This window comes from Micromesistius poutassou (assembly GCF_964030765.1).
Source record: "Micromesistius poutassou genome assembly, chromosome: 23".
Classification (NCBI taxonomy): Eukaryota; Metazoa; Chordata; class Actinopteri; order Gadiformes; family Gadidae; genus Micromesistius; species Micromesistius poutassou.
In genome coordinates, this window is record NC_140293.1 from 7075922 (window position 1) to 7103368 (window position 27447).

Consider the following 27447-nt stretch of genomic DNA (forward strand, 5'->3'; position numbering starts at 1 on the left):
ATTCACAGCCACCCCTGATGTATACAAAGAGACCGGGCGCATGCTGTCATTTACCCGAGAGCGACTCCAGAAGGAGTCTCACAAACAACAGAAAAGCAATCTTCCTCCCCACAGTCTTTCAGCGCACACACAAACGACGCGACCGAGGGACGGAGGTGGCAGACTGGAATGGCGACAAAGGCAGGAAAATTGCAGACATTGAAAACATTTCCGGACGTTCCCGAGCGGTGCGGGGACCGCTGGAACGGGAACACACACACACACACACACACACACACACACACACACACATACAGAGAGAGAGAAAACCCCATCATTGCCGAATTTCGAAACAATCCGCAAACCTGGAACGGGGTAAAAGAACGCCGGGTAATAAGAATCAGGAATTCCACTCATCCATCTGCTAGTTCTTCGTCGGGAAAACCTCAATCACATTAGCGGCGTTCCCAGGGGAGCGGTTCTGAGAGGCGGCCCGCTAATGGGGGACAGGGATGGGTGTAATCAGAGCGGAATGGGCGGGAACCCGGGAACCACAAAGGGGCTGGTGCCTGTCAGGGCCGGGGTCTGGACACTGGGGGTGAAGCAGGGATAGAGGAACCGCACCGACGGAAAACTTCTGGAAAACTTCGAAAAAAGGAATGGTGGAAGGCATCTGGTTCCCATATCGATGGCATCGCACAGTTAGCCGGCACAACGCGACGTTGGTGCCCGCGAGAGTGAGAGAACGTGTGGGACGAGCGCGTGAGTGTTGTTGTGTGTGGGTTTGCAGAGGTGACAGAGGCGTGGTGTGGTTGTGTGTGTGTGTGTGTGTGTGTGTGTGTGTCTACCAAGTGTGAGGTTTTGCGGTAACAAAGGTCTGTCTGTGAGATGCTGCCCGGAATGCAGATCTGTGGAGGGATGCTCCCACATGTGTGTGTATGTGTTGGTCTATGTCTTCACCTATATAAGCTCATGTTTGTTCATGAAATCAGGACATCAACAGGGACAAGACCGCTCTAGTTCGGGAAAAGGGCGAGAGAGGTCGCGATTCAAACTCAACAAAATCGGAATATCAAAATACCGAAAAAGGTTGTAAAAGAAGTTCAACCCATTATGGCGAAGTCAAAATGGCTGCTTAACTTGACTCACATCCTAGTAAAACTGCTCCCAGACCGCTTTAACAGTCACGTTAAACTGCGAGAAACCGGGAATCCAGTCAAGTCGCTGCTCTAAAGCTCACCATGAAGGCAGAGGCGAGCTAACCCAATCTTCTGGTTTGGGGCCGCGAGCCGTCGCGTTGCTCTTTCCTTCGCTGCCGGGGACGCGGTGGAAGGTCTGAAGGTCAGGACGGCTCGGCGCGCAGAAAGGTCAAACTCTTAATGATGTCACTTCCAGGCCCGGCAGGCGTGCCCAAATAAGGGCTGTCACGTCGGATAGCCATGTTGACAGCCAGCGCCCAAAGGTGTGCATGTTTGCACACTGCGCTAGTGCGTGCGTGTGTGTTTGTCAGACTGTGTGTGTGTGTGTGTGTTTGTCAGACGGTGTGTGTGTGTGTGTGTCAGACTTTGTGTGTTTGTGTCAGACTGTGTGTGTGTTTGTCAGACTGTGTGTGTGTGTGTGTGTGTGTGTGTGCGTGCGTGTGTGCGTGAGCGCGTGTGTGTTTGTGTCAGACTGTGTGTGTGTGTGTGTGTGTGTGTGTGTGCGTGCATCCAAGCGTGTGTACCATTTCAAGGCATAACGTGTTTCTTTGTGCTAACAGATTTGTAGGTGAACGTCCACATGTGACGGCCGCCACCTCCCTGCCCCTCGCGCCTCCGGTTCAACGCTCCCTGATCTAAACCACCCCCCCCCCCCCCCCCCCGCCCCCCTCCTTACTCCCCTGTACTCCCCCCCCCACCCCCACACCTCCTCCTCCTCCACCCGTGGGCCTACACTGATCAAAGTAAAGCTGCAGCATGTTTTATTAACAGGTGTGTGTGTGTGTGTGTGTTAGCGGTGTGTGTATGTGTTAGCGGTGTGTGTGTGTGTGTGTGTGTGTGTTAGCGGTGTGTGTGTGTGTGTGTGTGTGTGTGTGTTAGCGGTGTGTGTGTGTGTGTGTGTGTGTGTGTGTTAGCGGTGTGTGTGTATGTGTTAGCGGTGTATGTGTGTGTGTGTGTGTTAGCGGTGTGTGTGTGTGTGTGTCCTCGGCTGCCTGTAACGCAGCTGTATAATTCATGTGTTGTGATGGAGGAGATGGGGGTGGGGGGGGGGCAGTCACCAGCCATCACCTGGAACCAAAACTGGTTTCCCATTTGTGTGTTTGTTGTTGTTTAGAAGAGGCAGCGGAGCAGAGAAGCGGAAACAAACTAAATGGTGTAACGACGGGGGGGGGGGTTGGGGGCAGAATATCGTGATTGCTTTCACCCCTGAAAAGTCCGGACCCGTTGGGTGGTCTGAGACGGACGTCCGGCCCAGAAGCCCCCCGTCCCCCCGTCCCCCCCTCAATATTCACCCGTGTTACGCGCCCCCGTCCCCACCACGCTTCTCTTTGATGTTTCACGGTCGGGCGGACGCCACGCCTCCCGTTAATGACATATCTATATTAGTATATGCTAAGCGTGAACCTCCTAAGACGGTGCAGTTTGATTGGTTCGCTATCTCGGGATATTGGCCGATATCCCCATGATTGACATCTCAAACTCGGGATATTGTTTTCGGCGCAAAATGTTGCGTGTGACGGCCGTCTCGTCACGCTAATAAAAACAAATAAACCGCTAATAAAACCAAATAAATCCCGGCAAAAAGAGTGTTCACGTGTAGTATAAAAACAATCTCTGTGGGCTCCGTGAACAGTGGGGAATATGTTATTCCCCACTATTCACTTCGCCATCGGCGAATAATTGTTAAATATACGCCATACTGCGCATCAATGCCGACACGGTGGGGGGGGCGGGCCACCCCGGGAGGGTGGGGGCTGGTGGGGGTGTTGGGATGCGTTTGAACCGGTACACACGGTGCTAAATGGCGTGCGCCCCCCCGCTGATGGATTTTTCTTGTGTGTGACGTGGAAACACGGCGGTATCGTAGCGACAGCAGCTCTGAGGGACCCCCCGGTGAGCTGGGTGCACGACTGAGCTGACTCGTTGTGTGGGAGATTTCTTTCTTTGATCACCTGTCACTTTGTGTCTAAGGGCTGAACGATTAAGTGAATTCAAATCGAGCTGTAATAAAACACGACGTGCAAATCGCAAAGGCTATGATAGGCTACCATTACTGACTGTAGATCAGTAAGATTTATATTTAATAGTTAAATAACATGTTATAATATCAATTCATCTCAACACAGCGGCCTGGCCTAAAGGAGAGAGCAGTTTATATGTTGACTGCTTCCAATGTTGTGTTGGTCATACTAAAGAATGATTTATTGCTTTTTTTTGTGAATAATACAGAACATAAGGAACTTAATAAATTTAAAAAAAATTGGATATTAAATTGCAATCGCAATATTGGTCAAAATAATCGCAATTAGATTACTTCGTAAAAAGTAAAAAACGTAAAACATTCAACTAATGATATTGTATGTTGTAATCTTTTGGGCTGTGTGTGTGCGTATCTGGTGTGCTTGCGCAGGCGTGCGTGCATGCGTGCATGAATGTATAATAGATGGCGCATTTGAATCTGCTCAATGGGAAATCACCCAACCAATCAGATTAGGAGCATTCATGTGAGAATATATATATGTTTTATTTCCCGGCAGCTCAGAGTGGGTAGTGGTGATAAAAAGTGTGTCTCCTACACAATCTCAATAAAGATTGACAAAACGTTCTTCATAAAGCCCACGCTTAGATATACTTTGACGACTCGCCCAGAACGTCCATCTGGACCCACAGACACACGTCAACATAAAGAATAAATGAAAGGTGAACACACACACAGATACACGTCCACATAGGGGTACAGAGACAATTAAAGGGGAATACACACACACACACACAGATACACATCAACATGGGGGTACAGAGTGGAAAGGGGAAGGGGAACGCACACAGATCTCTAATGACTTCACCCTCTGCTTCCAGAAGGCCGTCTGTCTGTCTGTCTGTCTGTTTTTTCACGTCTGGGGTCGATTGGTTAACATTCACACAGCTTTCCCAGAGCGCAACACAGAACGAGGGGGAACTGTTGAATATTCATAACGACATGTCCACCGCCGCTGTCCCCCAGATGAGAGGGGCGAATTCCAACCACATCAGACGACTTTGCTTCGTTTTCGTCTTTCTTTCTTTCTTTCTTCCTTTCTTCGTGTGCTGAATTTCTTTCAAGCGATCCAGTACCCGGGGGATGAGTCATCGGACTATCGGCGCATCTCTGAAGACCTCCACTGAAGGTTTCATGGAGCAGTAAGGCTTTGTCGATGACGGACTTGGAAGAGACCAGGATTGTTAGGCTACTTCCCTCACTGGACTCTTACCATATGCTCCAACAGCATCACGGAAAACTGTATCGGCATTAATCAGTTGTTAGCCGTAAGTGAATGATGAATGATGATGAATATGTACTCGACAATGATGAATTGTGGAGTACATACAGTATGTTGTAGTAACATCACACTCACTTAACCGTATGCAAACTAACCTTAAACAGATGGATATCACTGTTTAAAGGTCCTTCTCAAGCGCCACTCATTTGGGTGGTTAGTGATTTTAAAAAAAGGCACGTGAACGTTTTTCTAGGTTAATGCATCGGTTGTTCAACCGCAATTGTCCAACCATGTGATCACTGACTAAACACCACAGAGTTTGTCAGCCAACATTACCATTAAGACTCACTGGTCAGGATGAAATATGAATAGTGACCAATAGTTTATTCTATCTATTTGACTTTAGACTGTCTATCGTCTATAGACGTGTCTGTGGAGTCTGAGGCCTGAAATTGATCAACCGACATCTTATCGGCTCTGTGGAGAAACCCCAGTTCCTCCACGCCACCGGGCGGAGCCAATCATCATTGGCGGGGGGGTGTGGGGGCCCCATCGTAGGCCTGAGGGCCGGGGGCCAGGGTGGTGGGGGCCGGGGTCTTAGAGGGTGGGGGGGTGGAGTAAGTGAGCACCACCTGCTCCTGCTTACCTCCCCCTGCTGCCCCCAGGACAGAGCGTGTGTGTATTGGGGGGGTTTTGGGGGGACTGGGGGGCTCTGAGGATTCAATTACATCTTTTACAACTCACGCCGCTTCCATCTCGCCGCCGCCACCGCCCGCCTCCCGCCCAGCACTATAAATAATGTTAACAGAGCGCACGCACGCCTCCATAAAACACACCCTGACTCCAACAGCTTACGGCCAACTGTCCAGAGACAGTCTTTATATAGATATAGACATATAGAGAAAAGCGATAGATCTATAGAGATAGAGATCGGTCTATATATATATATATATATATATATATATATATATATATATATATATATATATATATATATATATATCAATCTAGATCTATCTCTATATATCTATCTATCTATCTATATCTATATATATATATCTCTATCTCCTGCAGCTATAGAGATATAGATCTCTATCTCTAGACATCTATCTCTATAGATATAGAGATCTCTATCTCTATTTATCTCTGTATATATATATCTATGGAGACATATCTTTACATTTTTACATCATACATTCAATGTCTCCAGGAGAACGGAGCAGAGTTTCCCCATGTGTTATTATGTGAGGGTTCAGTCATGCGATGAGGTGAGAGGTGTGTGTGTGTGTGTGTGTGTGTGTGTGACGGGGCTGGCGGAGTCCTGCTGGGGGGCTTGGTGTAGTGAGGATATTAAACCCCAGACCTCCTCAGATGGTGAGGAACACTCTTCCATGTCAGAGTAGGGGAAGACAGAAGAGAACGGGTACTTTTAATACCGCGTGTGGTTTTTGTCTCCTCTTTTGGGGTCCTTTCGTGTTAATAACAACTTCACATACTGTAGCTCAGAGCCTAAGTTTAGATCCTGAAAGCACTACTACTACTCATAATAATGCCCTTTATAATACCCATCAGATATTTGCAGCTCCTGCCTTCATCGACCGACCAACAGTTGAGGCTCGCAGTGTTTACCTTTACCGTTGCCATGACACCCAGAGATGAAGTGAAGAGGTCATACTTACTGGAGTTCCTGAAACAGAAACAGAAAAAAACACCATTGTTAGTTTCAATCTGTTACAAAGGGCAAAGAATGTGTGTCTGTCTGTCTGTTTGTCTGTCTGTCTGTGTGTACACGTACATGGGAATGGAGTCTATATTCTTTCATCAGATCACAGAGTAACATGATTAATACCTTTTTAAAAGTGCTTCTTCCCCCAGTGTGCAGACAAACACGTTGGCAAGAGCAACCGGAAGCTAAGACTTCCCTCCCCAACCCCCTGGTTCATTCCTCTGCTGCATAACTGAAGACTCACACCTGTATTTATACCCCTGCAGTCCTAAACAAAGGCATCGAAACAAAGCTCTCCCGCTCTCTGAAGATGCCGCCAGAGCAGAGCTGCTCACACATACAGAGTTTGGAAACTGGCTCCAATTTAACAACTACAAGAGAGGGTGCATTTTGAAAAACTGAAAAAAAGAAACATTTCATGGGTCAGACCCAAGGTGTTGCGTTTGTCACGTTCATAGAATCACTCAGGGTCATTCCCAACAGTGGAACTCCTCGTGACAGGGCAGGCAACAAACGTGCAACAGACGGCATTAGCAAGGAGATATCAGATGACGCTGTCGCCCCTAATTACTGCCGTTCAAAGAGCTGCATTTCAGTAGGCCTTTTCTCTCCTTTTCAGTTCTCATTAACGCTAACCAGCTGCTCGAACCAGCAGCCGTTCAGCCAGACCAGGTCTCCCCGGTGGCAGGAAAAGGAAAGTGCTAAAGTGTTCCCGCAGCTGGGAAGCTTCAAGGCCCCACTTTTATGGATTGTTACGATGTGATTGCTCCCTCTTCTGCTGAGCTGCTGTCCACAAGTTCCTCGCTCTCTTCAAGAGCCTACGACAAAATCAGTCCAGGAGAGAAAGTGGACCCACTCACTCGAACACACAACCCTCCAACACAGACGGTTTGTACGTCAACACCCCGACTGATTACGGCCGCTGTTTGGTGGTAGGCACGCAAACGAAAAACATAAACTTCTCACATCGGAGGAATCTGAAACAAAACCTAAGAAACGTTTGTTCCCTCGCAAGACAGCGGCAGCTCGTAAGAGCCTTGTTATTCTCCTGTGCTGCGACGTCTGTGGCATTTCCGATTTATTCCTCATTATGCCGCAGTCTACACCAGCCAGTTGAACTCCGACTGAATGCGAGCGGTGCACACAAGTCTGCTGCCGGCTCCGAGGGTCCTCTATACGACACACACACTCTCCTGCAGAGGCCATCGCCATTGAGCAACAGCCTGGCACTTAATGTACACACACTTAATGTATGTTGTACGTCCTGGCACTTAAAAATAGTACTTAGCATTGTGTAGCATCTTATCCTAGCTATCTCTGTTGTATACGGGGAATGGGTTAACCTAGTAATTGTTAGTGCTTGGCACTTGGTTCTATGAACATCCTTACTGTACCCACAGAGATATATTGTTGTTTCTCTTTCTTCTGACAAATGTAAGGCGTCTGCTAAATGCCCTGAATGAAAATGTAATGTTCACCGTTCAATCCCCAGCACATATCAGGTACGGTCTGCCGCAGAGATGATTCACTTTCAGGGAAACATTTCTTTTTCTGGGGGCCAGAGTGGGAGAGTGGAGGGAAAGTAAAACTTGTGACATGTTTCTATAATTGACCACCCGCTGTGCAGCAGGTTTCCAGACAACCGCAGCTGGAGCTGTGGCCATCGAGCGTAAATAAACCTTTTATTCCCCACGAGCACACCGCCATCTTGCTGTGCTTAACCTAGCCGCGCGTCAGCGGTAAACAAACAAGGCTAATGAAGAAGTCTTTTCACGGCAAAAAAAAAGAGGAATTGAAGTATATGCTGACAGCTCAAGTTTCTGACAGATACAAAAACAGTCACACACAAACACACACACATTTACATTTGCAATGAGCAGACACTTTTATCCAAAGCTACTTAAACACACACATACTCACATTCACACACAGACGGCGGTGTCCACCACGCAGGGCGACAGCCAGCTCGTCGGGAGCAGTCAGGGTGAGGCGTCTCGCTCAGGGACACCTCCACACTCCACTAGGAGGAGCCGGGGATTGAACTAGCAACCTTCCGGTTACAAGGTAACCCGCGCTACCTCCTGAGCTAAGCCCACCCACACACACATACATACACGCTTGTTTTTCGTGGTCATGGACTTCATTGGATGGATGTCTTTATTTAAACGTACACACAACGTCTCGCTGACTAAAGCAACGGTTGAGAACCAAACCGAGCGCATTGTGTATCATTCAGATCCTCAGAAGGCCTTTTAACAACGAGAATCCCCAAAAACTAAAAGGAAACACTGAAAACTGTCTGCGGACATTTAACTAAAACAACAGTTATAGCAGCGAGAGGAAGCTACCGTGACCACTGCTCATCACACACAGGTCATAAAACCAGTCACACACACACATCTCCCCTTCCTCTCCCCGGACCTCAATGTTCGCTTTCCATAAACCTCGGATCAGACCTCCCAAATCCTCCTGCGCTGAGGACGGAATTCTGTGTCCGGTGTGAAAGAAAAGTTGAATGGGCTTATTATGAATAATACACCGACACACACACACACACACACACACGCACACACACTGGTGGTCCAATTGTGTGCAGTGTAATGCTGTGCTGCTCTAAGTGACTGATGAGTGAGTTTGTTGCTTGTTGAGTCCCCATCACTCTGGAGGGAGGGACATTATTTGTCTCATTCACTAGCAGAGAGAGGCAGAGAGGGCTAGAGAGAGAGAGAGAGAGAGAGAGAGAGAGAGAGAGAGAGAGAGAGAGACGGAAAGCTGAGAGACAAGATAGACAAATAGTTTGGAAAAGCTGTAGTCTAGAGACTGGCAATTAATTAGCTTTTAACATTATTCATTCATCATATTGCATTCCCCCAGCTCACTTTTGGGGAGTGACTGTGGACCCATCTCTGTGAGACTAAATAATGCAAGTCCTGCACTTCAGGGGGCTCTTAAACTCACGTATTGGTGCTTCATTGAAGACAGCATTTAATACTTCAAAGAAACCACCAGCCAATGAAATAAAATGATTAATACTAGTCTAGTCTGCGGAACCAACTCTCATTGGCCCTCTAGCTCAGTCGAAGGTGAAACATGTACTAGGCTGGTGCTCTCTCTCTCTCTCTCTCTCTCTCTCTCTCTCTCTCTCTCTCTCTCTCTCTCTCTCTCTCTCTCTCTCTCTCTCTCTCTCTCTCTCTCTCTCTCTCTCTCTCTCTCTCTCTCTCTCTCTCTCTCTCTCTGTGTGTACTTCAGGAAAGACTCGTTACATTCTGGGCGTCTGACGGCCGCTCACCTGCACCCGGTCAGCGACGCCTTCAGGCTAGCCCCTTCGCTCTAGCGCCGGGGGCTAACGGCGGCGGAGGCGGCGTTATCAGCCACACAGCCAAGGTGTGTGAGGCGGAGATAACACCACCTGCCAGACCCAGTCACAAGCCCCCGACGCTGGGAATTCAATTTACGGAGACACTTCATGTCTGCCAGGGTGGCAGTCGGTGCCGGGGGTGATGGTGCTGATGGTGATGGTAAAACCTGTCTCTTTAGGGCTAGACCGAGACTAGTATGTGCTGAGTCAGCAATGGGGGGGCTGAAGGTATGAGGATTCTCGTGGTTTGCATGGAGAGTCTGCGGGGTTTTCAACTCAAAGCACCTCGATTTGCAGCTGGTAGGTTATGGCTGCAACCTACGACACATACCGCTGTCAATCAGTTTTGGTTTTTCATTTCATATAATAATTGGGTTGAGGTTAAATATGTCTGAAGATCGAAAGGCTAATGTACTGGCTTAAATTGCACCGTTTTGTGAGACTAGCAGCCAAGAAACACTAGATTTAAAAAGCACTAACTAATATTTGTATTTCTGAAGCTGGGCAGCAAAGGATTCATTCATTAACAAAATTAATCCACAAAATCTTGGTGGATCTATTAATGAAACAATTAAAGGCTTCAACGTTGAAGACTGAACTCCGAACGTCCCACAGTTCAAGGCTGAACTGTGGGACGCAATCGCCACGGCAAGTTGACTTTGGCCCCTTCTGAAAACGGCCGTATAATGAAGACAGTCCCTAAGAACCGGGCACCTTGCGTACGGTACAATCCAGCCCACTGGTTTGCTGTTCCAAGACCTCACCGGCCATCACCGGCCATTAAAGCAACGGGATCCACCTGACCTCTCGCACCCTCAGCCCACAAATTACACCCCAGTGCTGGCTTTAGCCCTCGGACGCCGGGCGCGTTTGAAGGCTCCCATGTATCAATTACTCCGGTTCTGTAACTCTTATTATTGCTTCAACCTGATTACAGCGAGGTCCATTTTGTGGTTCCTGGGAAAACAAACACGGGTACATACCGGGTTCTCCGTTTCGGCCTCGTCTTCCTCGCTTCCCCGGTGGACCTGAGAACAGAAAGGAGACAACATGTCGGTGAGAGAACATTAGCAGCAGCCTCCTCCTCCCCGTTCCACTTTTCATGTTTCTTTAAACTCCACCTATAGCCTCCAGACATCGAACCGAGACTCAAGCTCTCATATTCACACCGAAACCGAGCAGTCAAACAGAACACCAACCCCATCTGAGGTGAGCCTTCCGCTTTCATCCTCTTCGCTCTCCCTCCTCTCCTCCTTCGTCATTGATTTGGCCTTTGATGCTCTTATATTGCATTTGTTTTAATGGTAGTTATTCCCCTGGAGCCCCTCTCTCTGAGGGGCACTGCCAGGGCTTATTTGTGAGAGTAAAACAATTACACGCCATTTTACGTTTTTCCATGAGTCAGACTTCAAAGTGCTGTGCTTCTCGGCAGGCGACAGAACCAAGTGGGGAGAGAATCCAAACTGGGAGAAAAACGTTTGCACTTTGGCTCAAGAGGTCAGCAGGCAGAGAGGACACGACGCAACGCGGGCCGTTTGTTGAAGTGATCTCGAGAAAGCAACCCGGGGAAAAAAAAGCGAAAAAGAAAGCGACTCCTGTTGAAACCGCCATTTAATAATGTGGACAATTGGCGGGGAGACGGCGTACTTTGTGGGAGCACCGACATTAGAGCTTGTTTTGTCTGACAACTTAAAGAGAGGGCCCAGCCAGACCATGCCATCTGCCCTTCGTAATGAAGACTGAAAGTGTGGAGCCCTCCAAGCCAAACAAACGGCTGAAGCCCCCCGTCCCACCCCCACTCCAACCAATCGTCTCCAGATCTGGTTTCAGACCCGTCCACGGTGTGAACAACCATCATCAAAATGGTTTGGTAAACCTCCACTACGACAGGGCTCAGAATAGCACTTTGTCATCACAAAACTGATGATCTGAATGCCAGAGGTGGCGAATATAATATAGGGGGAGAGAGGAGAGGAGAGAGGGGAGGGGTGAGAGGAGAGGGGAGAGGGGAGGTGAGAGATGGGAGAGGGGAGAGGGGAGGTGCGAGATGGGAGAGGGGAGAGGAGAGGGGAGGTGAGAGGGGAGGTGAGAGATGGGAGAGGAGAGGGGAGGTGAGAGATGGGAGAGGGGAGAGGAAAGGGGAGGTGAGAGATGGGAGAGGGGAGAGGAGAGGGGAGGTGAGAGGGGAGGAGAGGGGAGGTGAGAGGGGAGAGGGGAGGTGAGAGAGGGAAGGTGAGAGCGGGGAGAGGAGAGGGGAGAGATGCACAGTTTGCAATTCATCAGTTCGCATCGGTGTCAAGTTCAGCTCTAAACGAGGACTTCATGCTTGTGTCGGGAATAGCAGTTGAAGGGCGGCGAGACTGTGCTAATTGCTAATCCGCCCAGCCCTCACCTGCCATTCCCCCCCCCCCACCCCACACCCCACACCCCCCACCTTCTCCGTCGTTTCAACGTTTCAGCAATTCTGCCCGGACGCTTTCCCGCCCGCGGCCGTCATGAGTGCTCAAGCAAGCGGCGGGCGCTCCCCTCGTAGACAACCCGGTGAGCAACCGATAAAACAAAGACTCCATAACGAAAAATCTATGCGGAATCAAAACCTTATTATCTTTCCACGGTATCTGGAAAGAAGGGCAGAACGGGGCCCCCGCAGACGTGTAACCCAAGAGCCAAACAGAGGCTTTGGGCCCCCAAAGCCGCGCGGATCTCCGCTGTTTGGATTAGCCTCCAGCGTCGCCTTCCCCTCGGATGCCTTCAGAAGATAAAGGCCCTGTCGACGCAGCGTCCAACGCACGCCACCGCAGCGCTGCTCTGGTTTCTCTGGGCGTTCCTGCACTTCATAAAGACGGCGCCCTACTGCTCGTGGCGGCTCTCCCCGTGACGATCCCGGCGGCCACTTGACACCTCCGAGCCAGGAATGTTGAGTGTTGTGGAGCGTCCTCCCGATTTCTGCAGTGTGGGCTTCTTGTGCCCACACTGGACAGAAGCAGTGGCGAGGATCCACGCCACGACGGGATCGCCCGTGTTCTTGTTGGACGGGAGTCACCGCAGAAACAACAAGGAGCTTGTAAAGCAACACCGTGCGTTTGATACCGGAGATGCGCTTCTTAGCGTTGGTTCATCTTGGCGGCCGGCGGCGGCATTTTTACACTAAGCAGAAACCAAAATTGTTCAGAAGCAATTAACGTCCGATTCGTTGCTCGTTGGCCAACGAACGCACTTCATTTTTTAATTACATAATTGGAGTAGAACAAGATTTTGTCAATATCTCAGATATTCCCCAACCAAATATAATCACAGCGGACAGGCAGTGAAACAGTGGATGACCTCCGCCCGCTAGAACAGCACCACAGCTCCTTCCACCAATGTAATCAAACCAGTTACATCTGCTTTGTATTAACAACACTGGTATGGTAGCAATGCAAACGTCTATTTACTTTCCAGGCCGAAAGTAAATACACCGCCGACCAGAGGCATCACAGTATTGTATATGAGTATGTAAGCATTGCACATTTATTTGATCAACGAGACCAAAGTGAATAAAAGCTTCAATCCAATGAGTTTGTTTTTAGAGTGTGGGAGTGGTGTGCCTTGCTGCACCTTCCCACTCACCACGCTAAGGGATTTCAACCAGCAGCGGCAACACATTGAGCAAACGTCTTTCACGTCTCTCCATGACTCAAACTGGTGCCGAATGCGCGTGCATACAAATGAGTTTCAGGAAGAGACGATGTGTGTGAGAAAAATTTATTCACAGATATAAACTAAAAAGTAGTCTTGTGTAGTGTAGATCAAGAGACGTGAAATGGGGGGGGGGGGGTAATTTCACCAGACATTTGCTTAATGTCTGGTGAAACTCAAACTAAGTAAAAGATGAAAAACAAAACTTTCAGACTCTAAAACATGCATCGATTTGGTTCCCTGCCCTGATGACAATTTAATCAACTCGCAACAGCCCCGCGGCAGAATTATACGCAATCCATACTCAGGCAAACAGCAACAACAACATGAACTGTATTTCGTGGCGTGCGTTCACTCGACTAAAATAAAAAACATTCCCAGGGGCCAATGTGCGAGTTATTTTTGTTTTGCCGTCACGGCGAATCAATCCGAGCAATCAGCGTATTACATGGAGGCTGAGCGGCTTACCGCCCGACGGTAGAGCTTACACGTGAGTCATGCCAGCGCATGGTCCAACGTCTCCCCACAACGTATTCAAACTCTGACACATTCGTTAACCATACAGCAAATCAGTTGGCCCCCTTTCTCCTGCAGGCGATGTCAGACAAAGGACCTTTGTTTGCACTTGCAAAGAAGTTGAATGCAATTCTCTTAAAAAAAAAGGGATTGTATTACTGCTACGTGGTAGCTATGTTGCTATGCTACTTGGATGATACATGTGCTTATTTTAAAACAAGGTAAATAGTTGTGCTTCCTTGGTGTTGGTCTGCGGTGGAACTGACGGTTTACATCGGTTGTATCACAAAACTGCCATGCATCTCGAACACACACTCAAGTCACATCCCTCCAAGCCCGCCAGCGAAAGAACAAAAAAAGGATTTAGGATTTGTTATTCATAAACCATAGCCAAAATCTTCTACATTCCTGGGAAGACTCTTGGATCAGATCCCTGGCTTCTTAACAGACGGAGGAGAACGGAGGTGTCCATGGGGGTGAGGGGGGTCATGTTACCCCAGACCACGCTCTGTCTAAACACATCTCCCTAAACCCCCCTCTCCTCTGAACAACACGGACGGCTGGGTTCGTGGGAGGTGGCGAGGGACAGCTCGGTGGCTATCCAGGTCAACACCAGAGAGCTGCCTTTCTATGAGGCAACCATGCGTGGCTTCACCAGCGCATTTTTGCGGAGAGATCTGGCAAACTCTGCACGGCGGCTTTTCTTGTGTGCTCCAAGAGCCTTGTTACTCTGCATGACAATGAATAAATCAAAACATGAAATGCTAATCCACCAAACACTGGCCCACTGTGCTAGGGGGAAAGACGTTTAAATTGAACCGCAATTTAACAATCAGCCCTGGCTCTGCCGTCACCGGCTGTCTCCTCTTCAGCGGCTGCAGAAGGCCCTGTGTTCTCTCAGATATGCATTGAAACGAACGCAGCAAACACAGCTCGGTCCGACTTTGAACGACTGGGGCGATTTTAACGATGCACGTATTACAGGATTTGGGTTTCGGGAACAAAAAGTCGTGACCGAGTCTTTAATTTTTCCTAGGAAGAAAGTGAAATCTCCTTGCAGAAGAAAAAAAACAAGAGGACGCAGGCCTTTTGTAAACACTCATAATAACAACCCTCACAGACTCAAAGGAGGGCTGTGCTGCGCAATGCCGGACCGCAGCATATTAGGAACACGTGTCGGAGCAGAGGCCTGCTCTCGAATGTAGCTTTGAACCTGTGGTGTCTGCCGCAGCTCCGTCTGACATCGTGCAGACCGTACGCTAATCACCGCTGCTTCTCCGAGACCTGACCCCACAAAAGGTAGTTCATATCTGGTGGAGTCTTCTATCTCTGAGCCTCATGCAGCAGCAACAGACAACCCATTCTTTACCCCAGGTACCTCCCCCCCGGCCCTCCGCCCCCCCCACCCACCCCCCCCCCAGAGATGAGGATCTGCAGAGTGCGTCTCTGAGCGTTTAGAGATGCAGACGCTGGTCTGAAGGGAGCTGGGTAATTCTTTAGGGCAGATTGGGATCGTCTGCATGTCTGGGGCACCGTGCTCAGGGATGGCCGTGAGCACAAGTGATGATCTGTATGGTAAACATGTGATGCAGAGAAGGCAAGCTTTTCTTCTGCAGAAATCTCCACTTTCATCCCAGTGTTCAGATCTTTTCTACTTAAATGGCTTAGCAGAGCCTTGAATCCGAAGAGACTCAAAGTGACGTGTTTTTAGATGTTAAATTCCCAGGAAGGGGTGAGGCACCTTGCTCAAGGGATGCCTACAGGTAGCATGAGTGCCAGGTGACCACAAGCATTGGAACACACAGCCTTTTCGCTGGAGTCTAGCCACAACACCCCATCCACTAAACTTGCTTTGCAACCTACCCTGACAAAGAAAGAAGACTACACAGCACATTATGTAAGAAAAGAAGAAAAAAATAACTTACTAGACTCCGTTCAAATTGGTACCACAAGTGCTTGATAATCACGTTATCCTCGTTGGCAGCACGACTGGTAAAACTGATCTGGTCACAGCCTTTTCTTAACCTCAACCAATGAACACCAGGAAATAATGACATTCCTTTCCCTCTCGAAAGGAGACGTCATTCATGTAGCTCCGTGCGTTAGCTGTAACTGGAGGTCATAGCTTCAAAGAAGTCAACCCAGTGTCTCTGAGAGGGACTGGTACAAGCGCAAGTACGACTGTAAAGCCATAGCACTGGCTTATAACCCCTGACTGGGATTTCTTTCATCCTCTGCTGGGAATGATGGAGACGTGGGGTTCGTCACAGGCTAGGCATCGCTCATGTCAACGGAAGTTCAACTTTGTGGAAATTAGAGGTTTTCATTTTCCGACCATTTGATAGCAGCACTGGATGCCAGGACGGTCAGCAGCTAATCTGGCCATTAACGATGCCGCCGTCTCACAGAGCATCCCTACTGTCAACATTATTCTGGGCCAGCCCTCTCTCCCTCGTTTGGAAAGACAATAGAGGAATAACGTCTGGGTGAATACAGCCAGCGCGCTTTCGTTTGATTCTTAGTTTGGATTTACCGTTCAATTCAGTCACAATTACGCCACACGGTAAAAAAAAATAATTAGAAAGATGTTTGGCAACGCAAGTCAAATAGCAATTTCCCTGGAATGAAACAGCGGTCTTTATTGAAATTTCCCTTCAAATTTAAATTTCCCCTGCAAACCATGAAAAGAAAAAAATGTGACGAAAAAAAAAGTCATTCTACATGTTCCAATTTCCAGCGGGGTCATTAATATAATTTCCTGAATAAATATTACAATTACTGCCCTTTCCCGACATAATCCCTTGCTTAGAAAACATTGTGGATGGCACAGCGATGCACTGAACCTACCAAGTCAAAACTAGGATAAATGCTGAGGATTAACCAGCACTTGAAAGACTTCCTTTTCTACAACTCAACTTGGAATCTCCCCTTAAACTTTTATTTTTTTATATTATGGGAATATGGGAATTCAACAGGAAGCTGGAAGTCAGTAAGAGACTTCATATCCAATACTTTGCCACATTTTATAGTTGTACTTTTGAATGGCCCACATAATTTCAATCAGCAATCAATCAGATTTGTTCAGTACACTTTTTTGCCGTGCAGTACCAGCCTCCCACCTACAGGGGGAGCTCCAGCCCCCTCAGCCCCCACACTCCAAGCATCCCTGAACGCAAACCAATGAACGTTATCCACATCCCTGACCGGCGCCCTGTCAACTTCTCCACGATCGCCAATGGAGGAGAATTGTGGACGCAATCTTGCGGTGGGCTTTCGCAAGCGGCCTTGAAACATCTGACGCTGTGATTGGCCCACGTCAAGATCACTGTCGCCGTGGCTCAACCTTAACCCGACCCTGGTTCCGCGACTCATGCCAGCGGGTCCCTCGTTGCTGGCCGACAGTAATGTAAAAGTAATCATACATAAGTGGCGATAGTTAATCGCTGAATGAAATAAGTTAATGAGGCATGTTCTCTCGCAAGGCCTCTTGATACCCGCCGACGTGTGTCGAAGAAAACGATAATAACAAAAAGTTCCTCGTAAGTTGTGTTCCTTGGCAGACGGCGGGGTCGTGTTCTACATCCCCGTCCTGGTGCCAGCGATCAGTTCATTAAAGCCTCACGTCGTTTCCTTCAGTTCTTGGAGGGAAAGAGGCTTCCATCTCAGGCTCCATTAGCGACGCCTCGGGCTCGCCGGCTCCGGTGACGGCGGCCATTTAAAAGTCATTCTTCTCCTCCAGTGAACTCCAGGGACGGGAACTCCACGGGAACGCGCCCGGTGCCGCGCTCATTGCAGACCCACCGGCTCCCGTGCTCAGCCGCGTCTCCGGCAGGATGTCGGAGATACGACGCGGTACGTACCCAGGATGCCGCAACTCACACGTTATCAGGGGGCACACGCTACACACAGACGTGTGTGTGTGTGTGTGTGTGTGTGCTCATGCGCACGTCAGGCCTTGTGCACTTGAACGCGAAACAGATGCACTACAGCACATACGACACACACACACACACACACACACACACACACACACACAGCGTTTTTGAAAATCACTGAAAAAACAACCAGCTCTAGTCTGATTTCTGTGATGCACACACACACACAGGCACACACACCAAACAGCACACACACACACACACACACACAAACACGTGTGGTTGAGTACGTCTCCTGCAGGCTATGGGATGTGTATGCTCATCCAGGAGCCGAGCCAGAGACCAGCGTGGTGGTGGCTGGCCGGCCCTGCAGGAAGCAGATCGCTGGGAGAGAGAGCGTTTTCATCACCTTCCAGATCAATGTGTTCTCCTCTGGCAACAAACTCTGAGAGCCGGGATACTGGAGACAGAGCCAGCGCACTGCAATTACACCCCCCCTCTGCGCACACACACACACACACACACACACACACATACACACACACACACACACCGAACTGTACGAACCGCGGTCGAGTTGGAACAAGAACTCACTCCCACCCGATTGGGGGTGGGTCGCACCCTCCCCCACACACTCACCCGCTGACCCTCTCCCCCACACCCCTCTCCCGCTGACCCTCTCCCGCCGACCCTCCCCCCCACACCCCTCTCCCGTGGACCCTCTCCCCCCCCACACCCCTCACCCGCGGACCCTCTCCCCCCCCCCACACCCCTCACCCGTGGAGTCAGACCCTTTACTGAACTGTAGCTGAAGGTAGATTGGCATGGACGGCCGTCCTGACTTTATCAGAATCAATCTTAACGAGAGTTATCACTGTCGTGAAAGAGGAGCCGTAAAACCAAAGTCTTTATGACCGTTCAGAAAGGGATACAGCGTTCTTTTAAGGCGACTCAAAAGCAGGGGTGGATCCAATAAATTAGCCTTTTAAATCTAATTTGGTCGGAGGAGTTTTGTGTTTTTTCTCTTCGCTGTGAAAGAGACAACATAAGCCATCGATCCAGTCGGACTTGGCCAGACCGTCGGGCAATTTGCAGCGGAGGCCAACTGCTCCTTTTTTCTCCCCCCCAAAAAACATTAACCGAGTTACATTCTGCCGCTGGAGATCTGCTGCGGTACTTTTGAAACTCGCCAGAGCCAATTTCCAAGTCATTGTAGCTGTGGTAATTTATGGGAATCGAGGCATAATCCACGCCAAAACATTTGTTAAACATTTTGTTCCCTTTTGCAGTAAAAAGAAAAAAAAGAAGCCTTCGCGGGATTTGACAAAGTGTTTCGCAAGACGGAGCCGGAGCTAGCTAGCGTCCTCGCTAAAAGTAGCCGCAAACCGCTTTAGCTCAGAGTAGCGCGGGTCGCGGGTCAGACGGCGTCTTAATTAATCTCCTCAGCAGAGTTCCATGAGAGAGAGAGAGAGAGAGAGAGAGAGAGAGAGCGAGCGAGGGGAAATAAGTCCTAACGCGGGGAGCATTGATTAGCTCACGATGGGTGATTGATTTAGGCTTGTGCGAGACCTCGGAGCGGCGCAGCGCTACACGGAAACATCAATAGATCTAATGAGGCCGTGAGACGCTGACAAGGAGAACACCAGGAAATTAGCATCCTTTAGTTAAAGGATGACGCACGTATGAAGAGACACACACACACACACACACACACACACTCTAACCTCCACGGGTGACCTAGCACTAGTGTCTCTATTCTGCTTCTATGGCAGAGCTTGAGAGAATACACTGTGTGTGTGTGTGTGTGTGTGTGTGTGTGGTGTGTGTGTGTGTGTGTGTGTGTGTGTGTGTGTGTGTGTGTGTGCGTGCGTGCATGTGGAGACCAAAGCCAAATCACCCAGTTGTGTAGTTGTGCAGTTGTGTAGTCTAATGTAACCGTCAGACTCTGACGCCTGGCGGGAAACAGAACGCCTGAAGGAAAACCGAACAACCCCCCCTCAACACCCCCACCCCCCCACCACACCCCCCTCACACCCCCACCCCCCCACCACACCCCCTTCCTGTTCGGGAACCCTGTGTGTGTGTGTGTGTGTGTTGAGCAGGTTCTGTGCTTTAGGTCGGGCGTCGAGTTAACATGGCAGCAGAGACGCTACTACGAGATCCAGTGACTCCTGCATGACCTGCTGGACACCAGCCACGTGCACTGAGGATCATCTATGTGTGTGTGTGTGTGTGTGTGTGTGTGTGTGTGTGTGTGTGTGTGTGTGTGTGTATCAGAGAGAGATGGAAACAGTTTGTGGATGTGTGTGTGTGGTTTGTGGGTGAGCGAGATTGTGCATGTGAGTGTGTGTGCGCATGTGCGTGTACGTGTGTGTGTGCTCGTGCCTTTGCATATTCCTGTGTGTGAAAGAGATTGTTGCGATTGTGTGTGTGTGTGTGTGTTTGTGTGACAGAGATTGTGTGTGTGATTGTGCATGTGTGCGGATACGTATGTTTGTGTGTGAGGGATGTGCGTGCAACCGTGCTGTGTGCGTGCGTGCGTTCAAACGTTCATGTGAGAACATTGTTTGTGCATGTGTGTGTAACTCCTGCACGTGTGTCACGCTCGCATGTGTGTGTTATCCTGCGCGTGTTCACGCGTGTCACTGCCTACGTGTGAGTGCACATGCGCGCGCATGTGTGTGTGTGTATGCACATGCATGTGTGTATGTGCAGTTGTGCACGTGCATGCAGATGGATGGATTTAAAGATGCTGAGCCAGGCTGTGGGACGTGAAGCTCTGAGAACGGAGCGGCCACAGCAGTTCTTAGAGGGGATGAAGTCAGAGGAGTCGACCCCAGCGCTGGCTCTGGCCTGAGAGGACTCCATTACACTCTCTATCCTGGAGCATTAGGGGAAGCACATGTGTGTGTGTGTGCGTGTGTGTGTGTGTGTACACTATCCTGAAGCATTAGGGTTCGCTGTCGGAAACAAACACGTAGCGCTCGGCCCAGCAGCCAGCAGCGGAGTCGTTATTCACTGCGTTCGACGTCAATACATCCACCGGTCCGGGTGTCATTATCTTCGGAAAATGCGTTTTACAAAAGCAGGGTTTTCCATCGCTGGGAGAACACACACGTGACATTGATCGATGAATGTCATCCTTACAAAAGCGAAATACGTTTTGTCGTTTTTTTTATCAGAGCAATAAACTTATATGCCTCAGCCCCTCTTTCCAACTTTCTTACACGCCTATACACACACACACACACACACAAACTCACAACAACCTCTCTCTCACACACACAAACACACACCCTTTACCCAGAGCTATGCTCCCTCTATGTTCCAAATGATCTGCTGCTCAGAAGCTCCGTGCTAGCTCGCGGCGGCGCAGCGGCCAGTGTTTTGGACGCCACAACCATAGCTTTAGTGTGTCTCACTCTGAGGCAACAGACACAAGCCTCACGCCCAATCACCCAGCACTGCAGCTAAATAACCAGAGAGAAGGTTCTGGAATCCAGCAGGGAAGAGAAACGTCAGGTTCCATTAGGTAGGACGGGTCTCGCCGGCACTCGTGTCAAAATAGTCAACCTTTTTTTATGTTATGTTTGTTCTCAGGAGCCATGGAATGATAGCGCTTTTAAAAAACTCGCTAGTCCATGAAATTGAGTCGCATCAAAACATGCTCCTCCTCTCACCCCTCCTCTCCCCGAACAATAGACGGGAAAATCATCTCAACGCGTCCAGGCTACGATCGACAGACCCCCGTTTCAGGGGTAAAACACAGGCGGTCCGACAGGCCGTTCGTCACAAACACCCCCGCATGGTGGAACGACCCGAAGGCCCGGGGGAAGAGTGAGGAGTCCTACTGCGAATATCACATGTCATATTACACGTATATCACTGTCATATTACACGTATATCACTGTCATATTACACGTATATCACTGTAATATTACACGTATATCACTGTCATATTACACGTATATCACTGTCATATTACACGTATATCACTGTCATATTACACTTATATCACTGTCATATTACACGTATATCACTGTCATATTACACGTATATCACTGTCATATTACACTTATATCACTGTAATATTACACTTATATCACTGTCATATTACACTTATATCACTGTAATATTACACGTATATCACTGTCATATTACAAGGAATATTACTGTAATATTAGGGAAACACTCTAACACACACACACATACACACACACACTACCTACTACTAGCTACCCAATCCCCACAGCCTTACACAGCCTCACACATGATCGCAAACACACACACACACACACACACGCTGAGCCTTCTTTCCATCCAGGGGCACACATGCACAAATGCAAACGTGCATTTACCCAATCATGCACACATGCATTGTGTACACACAACCTACACACACACACGCACACACATCCACCCACACAGTAAGGCATGACCACCATGGCAGGGGAATCCCCAACCCGGGTTCCCCGACCCTCTACTACTACATCATCTGTGATGTCAAGCGCCGGGCGGCACACTGCTCGGAAAAAAACGTCAACACTCAAACCTAGCCATGGGAAAGAACCGAACACACACACACACACACACACACACTCACACTCACACTCACACACACACACACAAAACCTCGGTCAGTCTTTCCTTTCAGGAACTCAGGAGCCGAAGCGCTGGTTGTTCTCGAGGGCCATTAGCTCCCTGTAATGAGAGCTATTGGTTCACAGGAGTGGAGGAGAGAAAGAACCAACAAGTCCTGTTCTGCAGGACTCTCACCCTCTGCCCATGCTGCGGACTCAAGAGTCGAGAGCCATTCTAATATGCCCTCCATTCATATTCACTGTGGAAAACACAACCCGGTTTGGTTCTGTTTATGCATTCAGTTATCAAGGCCAACCATTTCATCTATATTTAAATAATACTTTCACCCTGGCTTCCAGATTGGTCTGATACATTCACACACTACCCTGTGCTCCTCACTGGAAATATAACAACTAAATTGAAGGCAATTCAGAGCAAACATACATTTGAACACACACACACACACACACACACACACACACTCACACATACACAAGTAGGTACACACACGCATATGCACACACGCCCACACACACACACACACACATACGCACTTACCCACTCATACACATACACGCACGCGAAAACACAACATCAATCTATTCTAAAGCAAAAGAACACATTGAGGATTTAATTTGATCTCTTCTCAAGGTCTTCTCCGTCTCCAGGTGAGATCCTCGTGTGTCTCCATCAGTAACAACGCGGTCCGTACCCCAACCAGTCCGCCGTCACTCCATCAGGACCATGTGGGGGAGGGGGGGGGGGGGGGGGTGGGGCAGCAGCTCCCAGCGATGGCATGAACACTTCTTCTTCTTCCCCTCATTTGGCGTTTGCATCCCGTCCTCCATGACGCCATCGGCCCGCGGAGAGGCGGCGGTGGCGGCGGCGGCGGCGGGCTGGGAACGCGGCGCTCGGCGTTAGCTGCTTTCATGCCCCGGCGGACATCAAAGCCGGGGCGCGCGGGCGTCGGCGCGCCAACGTAATCAAAACATTCAGAGGGGCTTAATGCAATATGGAGGGGGAGCGCATTAGCGTAATTGCATTAAACCGAAAAAAGAAGAAGGAAAAAAAAAAAAAAGTCGGCAACGAACGAAAAATAGATTGTTGAAAAAGAGAAAGAAAGCGAAAACCCCCCGACGAGGGCCGCCAGAGAAACAAGTGTGCAAATCCTAAGTGACACCGGGGGGGGGGGCATTACGCCCGCGACTGGCAGACGTAGCCGCGCCGCGGGATTGGAGCGTAGCATGCTAGCAGCTGGTTTTTGTTCTTTGCGATCTTTCAGACCGTGGTTCGGTTCAAGCGCCGATGACCGAACAGAGAGCCGAGAAAACAAAAGGGCCCGGTCCTAAACCCCATCCCCAACAAAGTGCCGGAGGTAGAGTCACAGCAGGAGGCGTGTTGTGATAGTGTCTGGTTCTGTGTGTGCTTGTGTCTCGCCGGGGGTCCTGTTTCTCTTTCACGTGTCACTCCAACTGACCAGGTCAGAGGTCAAAGGGAGCGGGGGGGGGGGGTTAGGGTAAAAGGCCTGATCCCCCCCCTGACCTGCAGTGTCAGGTGTAGGGTGGGGGTCTGGCGTCTGCCATCCATATTGTTCTCATTACGCTGCAGCGATGCTGGAGGACTCGGGGCATAGACGACGCAAGTACCAGCGGGCTGTCGGCCCAGCCGGCGCTCAGCCCTCAGACTTGGCGAGGGCCGACTTTGTATAAACACGAGCGCTCAGTGAATACACTCCACTTTTTCACGCACACACACACACACACTTGTACTACACACAGACACACAAAATTGCATTAAACACACACACACACGCGCGCGCACACACACACACACACACACACACACACAGACACACACACTTCTACAATACACACATACACACTTGTACTACACACAGGCACACACACTTGCATTATACACACACACACACACACACACACACAAACACACACACACACACACTCTTGTACTACACACAGACACACACACTTGCATTATACACACACACACACACACACGCACACACACACGCACACGCTGTCAGCTTCAAAATATCCAAACAAACAGAGTTGAATGTCACAGGGTGTTACAAATTGCTTTCAGAGCGCCGCGTGAAAGCTTGGAGGGCTTCTGTGGGGCTTTTAAAAAAAGAAACACGCATTTAAAAGGGTGTCACATCGACCTATCAAATGTGAGTTTTAATGGTTGACATGTCGGTCTCCAAAGAGTTTCCTCAGCGCTTAAGAAAAACATTAATTTATGCAGTATTTAGAAGAACTGTTGTTGTTCTCTGAGTGTAGCATCGGTAAGGCGTGCAGAAAACTATTTACAAGACAAGAATTAACAACAAATCCAGATTTGGCATCAAGGTCGCCATAGAAACCATGCAAGGGGTCGTGGACGGACTAACATCGTGCATCACATCAACCGTGGCTTAAACAGCGTGCTGCAGGTATTTCCAATGCGCCCCAATCTGCTTCCAGTAACTCTCCTCTATCGAGAGCGTCTAACGAACTACAAACTATCCACAGAATCAGTCTCACTCCCCACGCCCGGCAACAGACCCCCGTCCACCAATCAGAGGAGCCCAAACTCAAGAACCCTCATGGCGGCAGTGAGACCAAACAAAAACCTGAACCGTGCACTTTACTTCGGGTGACTCGCTCTCGACAAAAAAACAAAACAAAACGATTTTTGGAGTGCCACTCCTGACCAGTGAAAGGCAAACCGGCCGGAACGCTTTGGGCACGGGGGGGGGGGGGGGGGGGGGGACCACGACGAGAGATCAATACTCGATAAACAAGGAACAAACGCAGAGGTTCAGAAGGAAGGTCTTCTGGTTTAATGGCTTACGAGACCTGGATGCCATTTTCCAGGCCACCCATTGGGCGGACCGCGGGCCAGGGAAGAAAATCCCTCAGTGTACAAAGCTGCTATTGAGTTCCTGGATAGAGGCGGCGATAAAAATCTATTCTTATTTAGAGCTTGTGCATTTGTCCATGCGGACCGTAGAGCTCGTTTTACCATGGATTACCTTCATGGCCCACAGCACAGAGAGAGAGAGAGAGAGAGAGAGAGAGGGGGGGAGAGAGAGAGAGAGGGGGGGGGGGGGAGAGAGAGACAGAGAGGGGGGGGGAGAGAGAGAGGGAGAGAGAGAGAGAGAGAGAGAGAGAGGCAGAGAGAGAAGGAGAGCGAGAGGGGGGAGAGAGAACAGAGAGCGCGTGAGAGAGAGCGAAAGAGAGCGAGAGCAAGAGAGAGCGAAAGAGAAAGCGCACTTTCACTCTGCTCACGTAACGCAGCGTTTAATTGTTAAAAGGTTCTCCATCGTCGTTATTTTTCATCCAAAACAACTTTCCCTTTCATGTGCCGAGCGCGCCGGCGGCGGTGGCGGCGGCGTCCCTCCCTATTGATAACGGCTGCTGCTTAATCAAACTACAGAGCGCTTTAATAGACAGAACGAGGCCGCGGTCCACGACACAGAGAAAGCAGTGCCTTTAATTCTCTGATCAAAAAAAGACCCTTTGAGGCGGGAACCCATGCGCTCGTCAAGGACACACACAAGCAGTCCCTCTCTCTTGTTTCAAGGGGGTCCAGTGAAGATAGGATGAGACGGGAGTGTGTGTGTGTGTGTGTGTGTGTGTGCGTGTGTGTCTGTGCACGTTGTCATCGCCAGTGACATCACTAGACCACACTCCAGTCCTGACCAGAAATGAAAAAAAGAAAAAGGCAGCAAAGTTTCTCAGCAAACCCCGAAGAGATCCAACGATAAAAGGGGGAAAGCGCCCGGGTACCTTCGGAGGTCCGGCCTTCAAAGCAGCCCAAATAAAAACACTAAAACCCGGATTGGTTTGGACCGGCGTCGTTGTCAACCATGCAGAATGTCTTCCATGACTCAATCCTCCCAGAAGAACACGCTGTCCCTACCTTTGACGAGTCAAGATATCGACCCTAAGGGTTAGTCGCCATTGTTTCCAAGACAACACACACACACACAGCCCTTTTGTGAGCTGTGTTTATCAGTTCTATCTGCCAGCAGGGCGCTAGGTGTGGGTCCGCTGCATTTGATTACCGCTTAAATTGGCGCTTGACGATATTATTGACGTACGACTCTTCGGAGCCGCATGTTGTCTACGGGAACTTGGAACTGTGTTGCATTCGTGAGGTGAGTGTGAATGGTGACTCAGTCTATGGCTACAATGCAAAGAAACAACAACAACAACTCTAAACCACCACTCTAGTCCAGACTAATCATTATAAATTATGCTGCTTTTTAATGACTGCCTCTCAAATCGATTGAATGAATACCCTAAAAATACGCCTCCTTCACCGTAGACATATCATTAGTGAAGCTATATATCCTGACATAAAGCTATAGATACAAACATATAGTTATAGCACTGACGGCAGATACGTTTGCCATGGAAACAGAAGAATTTCACTGGCCATCCCCCCCACCCCCTACTTAGCAGAGAATAATCTTTATCCATGATCCGCCCGCAGTCTGAACACAGTCCCCCCCCCCCTCCAACAACATCCATTTGTAAACAGCGTGTTCAAAGTCAAACAGGAATAATGCTCTCCATGTGCGGTGGAGTCGAGCTATATCAGTGTATTTCCCTCGTGTATCGTACGGCATCCCATGGCAGCTTCTGCTCCTCGGACCCTAAAACACGGCCAGTGCGCTCTGAAGCCGCTGCCACGTCTAATAAAACTCAGGGAACTCTTTTACGGTGCCTTGGCCTGCGCCCAGGAGCGGAGCACACTCATGTTTATATCCTTTGGAAGGGGAGCTTAGCATTATGCTACCTCATACCCCCACTCCTGCACGCGCACACACACACACACACACACACACACACACACACACACACACACACACACACACACACACACACACACACACACACACACACACACACACACACACACACACACACACACCCAGCAAGGATTCACACATCCTAGCACCAGCAGATAATGGGTTGTTACTTGTACACACTTGTTTACAGCCCTACGCTAAGGGAAATAAAAGCGGGCCAGAGTTACGGTCTTGATTAAACCGTTTCTGAACCCGGGCGTGGATTAGCCAGGCCAGTGTTTAGCTCAGAGCTGCTGATGTGGGCTGTGGCCTGCCTGTGTAAGGCCTGTGTATCTTCAGAGCACATCTATGGTGCTGTAAAACGTCAGGTCGGGCTTTTAGCTCAGAGAATATTAATTACAGAGGGCCCGTTATTAGAAAGTCACTTGGATGTTTAATTGAGCAGATTTAATGGAG

The 27447-nt window shown here is 49.4% G+C and overlaps 1 protein-coding gene across 1 annotated transcript in view; it reads right to left on the reverse strand.

The window, feature by feature from the left end:
• Positions 1 to 403: 403 nt before the first annotated feature.
• LOC311368755 (collagen alpha-1(XXV) chain-like) overlaps positions 404 to 27447 on the reverse strand; it is a gene marked incomplete at its 3' end in the record, with an annotated part of 74967 nt that continues 47923 nt past the window's right edge. Inside the window, exons 3-5 of the mRNA XM_084487537.1 lie at positions 10506 to 10550; positions 6118 to 6125; positions 404 to 475 (exon numbers count right to left, since the gene is read on the reverse strand). Of these exons, the coding sequence (XP_084343663.1) occupies positions 404 to 475; positions 6118 to 6125; positions 10506 to 10550 (125 nt within the window). The remainder of the gene's footprint in view (positions 476 to 6117; positions 6126 to 10505; positions 10551 to 27447) is intronic.